Genomic DNA, 10366 nt, shown 5'->3' on the forward strand with positions numbered 1-10366 from the left:
GACAGTGTGGAGGGAGCTTCACTCTGTGTGTGACCATGGGAGTGTGATGGGACAGCGTGGAGGATGATTCTCTCTTTATCTGACCCTGGGAGTGTGATGGGACGGCGCAGAGGGAGCTTCACTCTGTGTCTAACCCTGGGAGTGTGTGATGGGAGAGTGTGGAGGGAGCTTCACTCTGTATCTGAACCCTGGAGTGTGTGATGGGATGGTGCGGAGGGAGCTTCACTCTATGTCTGACGCCGGGAGTGTGTGATGGGACGCTGCAGAGGGAACTTCACTCTGTGTCTGACCCCGGAATTATGTGATTGGACACTGTGGGGGGTGCTTCACTCTGTGTCTGACCCTCAGAGTGTGTGATGGGACTGGGCAGAAGGAGTTTCACTCTGTGTCTGACCCCGGGATGGTGTGACGGTCAGTGCGGAGGGATCTTCACTCTGTGTCTGACCCGGGGAGTGTGTTATGGGATGTTGCGGAGGGAGATTCACTTTGTGTCAGACCCTGGAAGTGTGTGATGGGATGGTGCAGAGGGAGCTTCACTCTGTGTCTGACCCCGTGAGTGTGTGAACGGACAGTGCAGAGGGAGCTTCACTCTGTGTTTGACCCCGGGAATGTGTGACAGGTCAGTGCAGAGGGAGCTTCACTCTGTGTCAGATGCTGGGAGTGTGTGATAGGACGGTGTGGAAGGATCTTAACTCTGTATCTGGCCCCGGGATTGTCTGATGGGACAGTGTGGAGGGAGCTTCAATCTGCACCTGAACCCTGGTGTGTCTGATGGGACAGTGTGGAGGGAGCTTCACTCTGTGTCTGACACTGGGAGTGTACGATAGAACGGCGCAGAGGGAGATTCACTTCTGTCTCACCACGGGAGTGTGTGACGTGATGGTGCGGAGGGTGCTTCACTCTGTGTCTGACCCTGGGAGTGTATTATGGGAAGGCACGGAGGGAACTTCACTCTGTGTCTGGCCCAGGTAGTTTGTGATGAGACAGTGTGGAGGGAGCCTCACTCGGTATCTGACCCCTGGAGTGTTTGATGGGACAGTGTGGATGGAACTTCACTCTGTGTCTGGCCCCGGGAGTGATTCAAACTGTGTCTGACCCCGGGAGTGTGTGATGGGACAGTATGAAGGGAGCTTCACTCTGTGTCTGAACGTGGGAGAGTATGAAGGGATGTTGCGGAGGGAGCTTCACTCTGTGTCAGAGTATGAAGGGATGATGCGGAGGGAATTTCACTCTTCGTCTGACCCAGGGAGTGTGTGACGGGACAGTGCGGAGGAGCCATAACTCTGTGTCTGACCCGGGTGTGTGTGACGGGAAGGTGTGGAGCGAGCTTCACATTGTGACTGATCCCAAGAGTGTGTGACGGGATGGTACGGAGGGAGCTTCACTCTGTATCTGACCCCTGGAGTGTGTGATGGTACAGTGTGGGGGGAGCTTCAATCTGTGTCTGAGCCTGGGAGTGTGTGATGGGACAGCGCAGAAGGAGCTTCACTTTGTGTCTGACCCTGGGAGTGTATGACGATACAGTGTGGAGGGAGCTTCACTCTGTGTGTGACACTGGGAGTGTGATGGAACAGCGTGGAGGGAGATTCTCTCTGTGTCTGACCCCAGGAGTGTGTGATGGTACGGTGCAGAGGGAGCTTCACTCCGAGTCTGAACCTGGGAGGCTATGATGGGACAACGCAGAGGGAACTGCACTCTGTGTCAGACCTTGGGAGGCTATGATGGGACAGAGCAGAGGGAACTTCACTCTGTGTCTGACCCCAGGAATGTGTGACGGGTCAGTGCCGAGGGAGCTTCAATCTGTGTCAGATCCTGTGAGTATGTGATAGGACAGAGTGGAGGGAGCTTCACTCTGTGTCTGATCCCGGGAGTGTGTGACGGGACAGTGTGGAGGGATGTTCATCTGTGTCTGGCCTTGGGCCTGTGTTAATGGACAGTGTGGAAGGAGCTTCAATCTGTATCTGACCCTGGGATTGTGTGATAGGGTTGGTGCAGAAGGAGCTTTGCTCATGTCTCACCACGGGAGTGCTTGACGGGTTGGTGCAGGAGATTCAAAATGTGTCCGACCCCGGGAGTTTGTGATAGGACAGTACGGAGTGAGCTTCACTCTATGTCAGACCCTGGGAGTGTATGATGGGACAGCACGGAGGGAACTTCACTCTGTGTTTGACCGCGGGAGTGTGTAATGGGACAGTTGGAGGGTGCCTCACTCTGTGTCTGACCCTGGGAGAGTATGAAGGGATGGCGCGAAGGGAACTTCACTCTGTGTCTGACACAGGGAGTGTGTGATGGGACGTTGCAGAGGGAGCATAACTCTGTGTTTGACCCCGGGAGTGTGTGACGGGACAGTGCAGAGGGTGCTTCACTCTGTGTCAGACCCTGGGAGTATGTGATAGGATGGTGCGGAGGGAGCTTCACTCTGTGTCAGACCCCGAGAATGTGTGACTGGTCAGTGCTGAGGGAGCTTCAATCTGTGTCAGAGTATGTGATAGGACGGTGTGGAGGGAGCTTCACTCTGCATCTGACCCACGGAGTGTGTGATGGGACAGTGTGGAGGGAGTTTCACTCTGCATCTGAACCCTGGTGTGTGTGTGATGGGACAGTGTGGAGGGTGCTTCACTCTGTGTGTGAGCCTGAGGGTGTGATGGGACAGCGTAGAGGGAGATTCTGTCTGTGTCTGACCCCAGGAGTGTGTGATGGTACGGTGCAGAGGGAGCTACACTGTGTGTCTGACCCTGGGAGGATATGATGGGACAGCGCAGAGTGAACTTCACTGTGTCTGACCCCGTGAGTGTGTGAAGGGACAATGCAGAGGGAGCTTCACTTTGTATTTGACCCCGGGAGTGTGTGATGGGTCAGTGCAGAGGGAACTTCACTCTGTGTCAGACCCTGGGAGTGTGTGATAGGATGGTGCCGAGGCAGCTTCACTGTGTCTGGCCCCACTAGTGTGTGAAGGGACGGTGTAGAGGGAGCTTCACTCTGTGTCTGGCCCCGAGAGTGTGTGATGTGATCAGTGCGGTGGGGGCTTCACTCTGTGTCTGACCCAGGTAGTGTTTGACAGGACGGAGCGGAGGGAGCTTCACTCTGTGTCTGACCCCAGGTGTGTGGGATGGGACGGTGCAGAGGGAGCTTCACTATGTGTCTGACCCCGTGAATGCGTGACGGTGCAGAGAAAACTTCACTCTATGTCTGACCCAGGAAGTGTGCAATGGGATTGTGCGGAGAGAACTTCCATCTGTCTCTGTCCCCGTGAGTGTGTGAGGGGACAGTGCAAAGGGAGCTTCACTCTGTGTCTGACTCCGGGAATGCGTGACGGTGCAGAGGAAACTTCACTCTATCTCTGACCCTGAAAGTGTGCGATGGGATTCTGCGGAGGGAACTTCCATCTGTCTCTGACCCCAGGAGTGTGTGACGGGTCAGTGCAGAGGGAGATTCACTCTTTGTCAGACCCTGGGAGTGTGTGATAGGACGGTGCGGAGGAAGCTTCACTCTGCTTCGGAATCCTGTTGAGTGTGATGGGACAGTGTGGAGGTAGTTTCACTCTTTGTCTGACCCCGGGATTCTGTGATGAGACAGTGCACGGGGATCTTCACTCTGTGTCTGGCTCCAAGAGTGTGTGATGGGACAATGTGGAGGAAGCTTCACTCTGTGTCTGACCCCTGGATTTTGTGACGGTCAGTGCGGAGGGAACTTCATCTGCGTCTGACAATGGAGGTGTGACAGGACAGTGCTGGGGGAGGTTCTCTCTGTGTCTCGCCCCGGGAGTGTGTGAAAGGTCGATGGGGTGGGAGCTTCTCTCCATGTCAGATCCTGGGAGGCTATGATGGGACAGCGCAGAGGAAATTTCACTCAGTTTTTGACCCCGCGAATGTGTGACGGGTCAGTGTCGAGGGAGCTTCACTCTGTGTCAGACCCTGGGAGTATATGATAGCACGGTGCGGTGGGAGCTTCACTTTGTGTCTGGCCCCGGGAGTGTGTGATGGGTCAGTGTGGAGGGAGCTTCACTCTGCATCTGAACCCTGTTGTGTGTGATGGGACAGTGTGGAGGGAGCTTCACTCTGTGTCTGACCCCAGGATTCTATGATGTCACAGTGCGGGGGGAGCTTCACTCTGTGTCTGGCTCCGTGAGTGTGTGATGGGACAATGTGGAGGGAGCTCACTCTGCATCTGACCCATGGAGTGTGTGATCGTACAGAGCGGAGGGAGCTTCACTCTGTGTCTGACCCCTGGATTGTGTGATGGTCGGTGCGGAGGGAGCTTCATCTGTGTCTGACAACAGAGGTGTGTGACGGGACGTGGCTGGGGGAGGTTCACTCTGTGTCTGGCCCATGGGAGTGTGTGACGGGACAGTGCGGAGGGAGGTTCTCTCTGTGTCTGATCCTGGGAGCGTCTGATAGGACAGTGTGGAGGGAGCTTCAATCTGCATCAGAACCCCGGTGTGTGTGATGGGACAGTGTGGAGGGAGCTTCACTCTGTGTCTGACCCCGGGAGTGTGCGATGGGATGCTGCAGAAGGAGCTTCACTCTGTGTCTGATCCAGGGATTATGTGATGAGACAGTGTGGGGGGAGCTTCACTCTGTGTCTGGCCCCAGGTGTGTGTGACGGTGCGGAGGAAACTTCACTCCATGTCTGACCCTGGAAGTGTGCGATGGGATCGTGCGGAGTGAACTTCTACTATGTCTGACCGGGGGAGTGTGGGATGCGACAGTTGGAGGGAGCCTCTGTATCTGACCCTGGGAGAGTAGGAAGGGATGGCGTGAAGGGAACTTCACTCTGGGTCTGACACAGGGAGTGTGTGATGGGATGGTGCGGAGGGAGCATACCTCTGTGTTTGATCCCGGGAATGTGTGACGGGACAGTGCATAGGGAGCATCCCTCTGTGTTTGACCCCGGTAATATGTGACGGGTCAGTGCCGAGGGAGCTTCACTCTGTGTCAGACCCTGGGAGTGTGTGATAGGACGGTGCGGAGGGAGCTTCATCTGTGTCTGACAACAGAGGAGTGTGACGGGACGTGGCTGGGGGAGGTTCACTCTGTTGCTGGCCCCGGGAGTGTGTGACGGGATTGTGTGGAGGGAGCTTCACTCTGTGTCTGACCCCAGGATTCTATGATGTCACAGTGCGGGGGGAGCTTCACTCTGTGTCTGGCTCCGCAAGTGTGTGATGGGACAATGTGGAGGGAGCTCACTCTGCATCTGACCCACGGAGTGTGTGATCAGACAGAGCGGAGGGAGCTTCACTCTGTGTCTGACAACGGAGGTGTGTGACGGGGAAGTGCGGAGGGAGCATCTCTCTGTGTCTGACCCTGGGTGTGTATGATGGGAAGCCGTGGAGGGAGCTTCACTTTGTGTCTGACCCTGGAAATGTATAATGAGACAGTGTGGATAGAGTTTCACTCTGCATCTGACCCATGGAGTGTGTGATGGGAGAGTGTGGACGGAGCTTCACTCTGTGTGTGACCCTGGGAGTGTGATGGGACAGCGTGGAGGGAGATTCTCTCTGTGTCTGACCCCAGGAGTGTGTTATGGTACGGTGCAGAGGGAGATTCACTCTGTGTCTGACCCTGGGAGGCTATAATGGGACGGTGAAGAGGGAACTTCACTCTGTGTCTGACCCTGGGAGTGTGATGGGACTGCGCAGTGGGTGCTTCACTCTGTGTCTGACATGGGGAGTGTGTGATAGGACACTGCTGAGGGAGCTTCACTCTGTGTCTGACCCCAGGATTATGTGATGAGACAGTGCGGAGGGAGCTTCACTCTGTGTCTGACCCAGGTAGTGTTTGACAGGACGGTGCGGAGGGAGGTTCACTCTGTGTCTGACCCCAGGTGTGTGGGACGGGATTGTGCGGAGGGAACTTCAATCTGTCTCTGACCCCGGGAATGTGTGATGGGACAATGCAGAGGGAAGTTTACTCTCTGTCTGACTCCGTGACGTGTGATGAGACAGTGTGCAGGAAGCTTCACTCTGTGTCTGGCACCTGGAGTGTGTGACGGTACAGTGTAGAGGGAGCTTCACTCTGTATCTGACCCCCAGAGTGTGTGATGGGAGAGTGTGGAGGGAGCTTCACTCTGTGTGTGATCCTGTGAGTGTGATGGGACAGCATGGAGCGAGATTCTCTCTGTGTCTGACCCCAGGAGTGTGTGATGGTATAGTGCAGAGGGAGATTCACTCTGTGTCTAACCCTGGGACAGTATGAAGGGATGGCGCGTAGGGAACTTTACTCTGTGTCTGACCAAGGGTGTGTGTGATGGGACGGTGCGGAGTGAGCATAACTTAGTGTTTGACCCCGGGAGTGTGTGACGGGACAGTGCAGAGGGCGCTTCACTGTGTGTCTGACCCTGGAAGTGTGTGATAGGACGGTGTGGAGAGATCTTCACTCTGTGTCAGACCCTGGGAGCGTCTGATAGGACAGTGTGGAGGGAGCTTCAATCTGCATCAGAACCCTGGTGTGTGTGATGGGACAGTGTGGAAGGAGCTTCACTCTGTGTCTGACCCCGGGATTATGTGATGAGACAGTGCGGGGTGAGCTTCACTCTGTGTCTGGCTCCGCCAGTGTGTGATGAGACAATGTGGAGGGAGCTCACTCTGCATCTGACCCACGGAGTGTGTGATGGGACAGAACGGAGTAAGCTTCACTCTGTGTCTGACCCCTGGATTGTGTGACGGTCGGTGCGGAGGGAGCTTCATCTGTGTCTGACACCGGAGGTGTGTGACGGGATGGTGCTGGAGGAGGTTCACTCTGTGTCTTGCCCCGGGAGTGTGTGACGGTACGGTGTGGAGGGAACTTCTCTCTATGTCTGACCCTGGGAGTGTATGATAGGACGGCGTGGAGGATCTTCACTCTGTATCTGGCACCGGGAATGTGTGATTGGAGAGTGTGGAGGGAACTTCACTCTCTGTCTGACCCAGGGAGTGTGTGATGGGACAGTGCGGAGGGAGCATAACTCTGTGTCTGACAGTGGGAGAGTATGAAGGGATGGCGCGGAGGGAACTTCACTCTCTGTCTGATCCCAAGTGTGACGGGATGGCGTCGAGGAAGCTTCACTCTCTGTCCAGCCCGGGTAGTGTGTGATGGGAGAGTGTGGAGGGAGCCTCACTCTGTATCTGTCCGCTGGAGTGTGTGATGGGACAGTGTGGATGAAGCTTCACGCTGTCTGAGCTTAGGTGTATGATGGGACGGCACAGAGGGAGCTTCACTTTGTGTCTGACCCTGGGAGTGTATAATGAGAGAGTGTGGAGGGAGTTTCACTCTGCAACTGACCCACGGAGTGTTTGATGGGAGAGTGTGGAGGGAGATTCGCTCTGTGTCTGACCCCAGGAGTGTGTAATGGTATGATGCAGAGGGAGATTCACTCTGTGACTGATCCTGGGAGGCTATAATGGGATCGCATGGAGGGAACTTCACTCTGTGTCTGACCCAGGGTGCGTGAGATAGGACGGTGTGGAGGGATCCTCACTCTGTCAGATCCTGGGAGTATTTGATAAGACAGTGTGGAGGGAGCTTCAATCTGCATCTGAACCCCAGTGTGTGTGATGGGACAATGTGGAGGGAGCTTCACACTGTGTCTGACCCTGGGATTGTGTGATGATCGGTGCAGAGGGAGCTTCATCTGTGCCTGGCCCCGGTAGTGTGTGAAGGGACGGTGCAGAGGGAGCTTCACTCTGTGTCTGGCCCCGGGACGTTGTGATGGGACAATGTGGAGGGAGCTTCACTCTGCATCTGAACCCCGGAGTTTGTGATGGGACAAAGTGGAGGGAGCTTCTCGCTGTGTCTGACCCTGGGAGTGTGATAGAATGAAGCTCCCTCTGCACCTTCCCATTTCTGACCCCGGGAATGTGTGATGGGACAATGTGGAGGGAATTTCCCTCTCTGTCTGACCCCGACAAGGTCTGACTGGACAGTGCCGAGGGAGCTTCACTCTGATCTGACCCCGAGGATCACAGCACACTCACCAGAACTCACCATCTTCCAGCTTCACCTGCATATCTCTGCACTGGGCTGGATCCACTTGGTTCCATTCATTGGCACTGAGAGACAACAGGACAAAAGTGGAATTACGAGCAAGGGAAGGGCTAACTGCCTTTGGAGGAAATGAGACCAGGGCAGCGGACGTCGGCCTGATCTCCTCGATTTCATGATCCCTGTCCTGATCCCTTTGTTCCTGCCTCTCCCACCTCCTCTGTCATCTCACTCGAGATCCTATGGATGAGCTTGAAATATTTAACCCTCCAAGTTTGATAATACCTCTTCTGTAGATTTTGGACACCCCGACCACGTGTCTGTCACATCCATGCCTCATAGCCAAGAAAATATGTCAACATGACATGATCGTGGACTTCAGGAGGAGCAGGGACGACCACCCTCCACCACACGTCAACAACTCTGTGGAGGAGAGAGTGGAGACACCAAGTACCTTGGAGTAAAACTTCACTAGTGACCTATCGTGGACACTCAACATCTCCTCACTTGTCAGGAAGGCGCAACAGGAACTGCACTTCCTGAGAAGACTGAGTCAGACGTGGCTACCGGCCACCATCGCATCAACCTTCTACAGGAGCCTCTATCAACAGCGTCCTGGCCAGTTGCATCACAGTGTGGGGACAGTGGCTGCAGAGAAATGGATCGGAGGTCAATCCACAGGACCATAAGAGCGGCAGAGAGGATCACTGGGGTCTCCCTCCCCCCTATCGACCAGGATTGTTGTCTGAAGAGAGAGAGCAAAATCATTGAAGATCCCTTTCCCCCTGCACACAGCATCCTTCTGCTGCTCCCATTGGGGAAGAGATGCAGGAGGATCAGAGCCACCACCACCAGGCTGAGGAACAGCTTCTTCCCACGGGCAGTGAGAACGCTGAACGACCCAAGGAACTGCTCGCACTCACCCTCAGAGACCCTCATATTCACTAAACAATATTTATTTGCATAGGTGAATACTTGTCTTGCATGTGTACTGTGTGTCTGTATATGTGTTACATCTGGGTGTGTGTCTGCGGGTTTTGCACCGAGGACCGGAGAACGCTGTTTCATTGGGTTGGACTCGTACAATCGGATGACGTTAACCTTGAAGTTTTTCATGAGAAGCCTCTGCTTGTGGTATAAAGGCAGGAGATTTGCCAGGATCAGAATTTATTGTCATGAACATGTCACAAATTCTTGGTTTTGTGGCAGCCTCACAGGGCTAACATTTCTCTAAACCACCTCACCAAATAAATAAAAATAATGCAAGAAAAAGACAAATTGTGGTTTGAAAAACGTCTTCTGAGGCAAGGTTGGCAGAGCTGGGACTTCTCTCTCTCTGGAGCGTAGAAGGACAAGGGGAGACTTGATAGAGGTCGACAAGATTCTGAGAGGTCAGTGGTCAGCCAGCGCCTGTTTCCCAGGGCAGGGTCAGCAAACACCAGAGGACGCCTGTACTAAGTGAAGGGAGGGAAGTTTAGGGGAGACATCAGGGGGTAGTGTTTTTTTTTAAAACACAGACAGTTGTGGGGGCCTGGAATGCCTTGCCAGGTAAGGTGGTGGAGGATGGTATAATGGGAACATTTTAAAGGCTTACCTGCCAGGCACATGGATGGAAGATGGTTTTGGGCGTGCGGGAGGGAAGCGTTAGATTGTGGTGGAGCAGGCTTACATTTGTGGGTTTCTGCTACACTGCAATGTTCTAAGTTTTAAACTCCACCTGCCATACGTTGGACAACTTTCTCAGTTCACGTTGCAAGCTAGGAGAACCCCCTCACCATCCACTCTGTCATCTATTTCAGGGTCACCCGCAAACCTACCCTGAGGCAGTGGTTTTCAAACTATTTTTCTGTCCACCCACCTCCCACCTGAAGTCATCCCTGCACCATTGGTGCTCAGTAAGGGGTTGCTTAAGTTGGAAAGAAAAGGTTTGAAACCCACTGTTTCAACCATCCCTCACTGACTCGTTATGTGCACCGTTCATTGCTCCAAAGGAAATGGGCCAACGATGATTTGTCTCAAGCAAAGTATCTCAGTAACAATCAGGTCTGGAGCAGTGATTCTAACCTCACATCCCACCTTAAGCAACCCCTTACTCATCACAGAGCCCCGATTACTTAACGTGGGATGAGTTGGAAGGAAAAGGTTGAGAACCACTGGGCTATTTGGACAACGTCTACTGCCCTGCCCTCACTGAGGGTCTCGGTCACCTCCTCAAAACACCTCACATCAGATTCGGTTCCCCGTTCAGACAGGCAAGTGTCGGGCAGGAACCCACCGGTCACTCCAAGCTCCCGTCCACTCCACCTCCCCCCAGGGGTTTCGGACTCGCACCAGTCTCACCAGCCCGCCTCGGCACAGCACCTGGCAGCAGGAGAAGAAAGCGTCAAAAATTTAATTTTTCTTTTAAA

The 10366-nt window shown here is 54.3% G+C and overlaps 1 protein-coding gene across 1 annotated transcript in view; it reads right to left on the bottom strand.

Annotated features, from left to right (window-relative positions):
- Window positions 1–10366, bottom strand: part of LOC138742049 (calpain-1 catalytic subunit-like) — a 46969-nt gene that overhangs the window by 30671 nt on the left and 5932 nt on the right. The window contains exons 6-7 of the mRNA XM_069896243.1: window positions 10234–10319; window positions 7952–8026 (exon numbers count right to left, since the gene is read on the bottom strand). Coding sequence (XP_069752344.1) covers window positions 7952–8026; window positions 10234–10319 — 161 coding nt within the window. The remainder of the gene's footprint in view (window positions 1–7951; window positions 8027–10233; window positions 10320–10366) is intronic.

The sequence above is a fragment of the Narcine bancroftii genome, chromosome 8, assembly GCF_036971445.1.
Source record: "Narcine bancroftii isolate sNarBan1 chromosome 8, sNarBan1.hap1, whole genome shotgun sequence".
Taxonomy (NCBI): Eukaryota; Metazoa; Chordata; class Chondrichthyes; order Torpediniformes; family Narcinidae; genus Narcine; species Narcine bancroftii.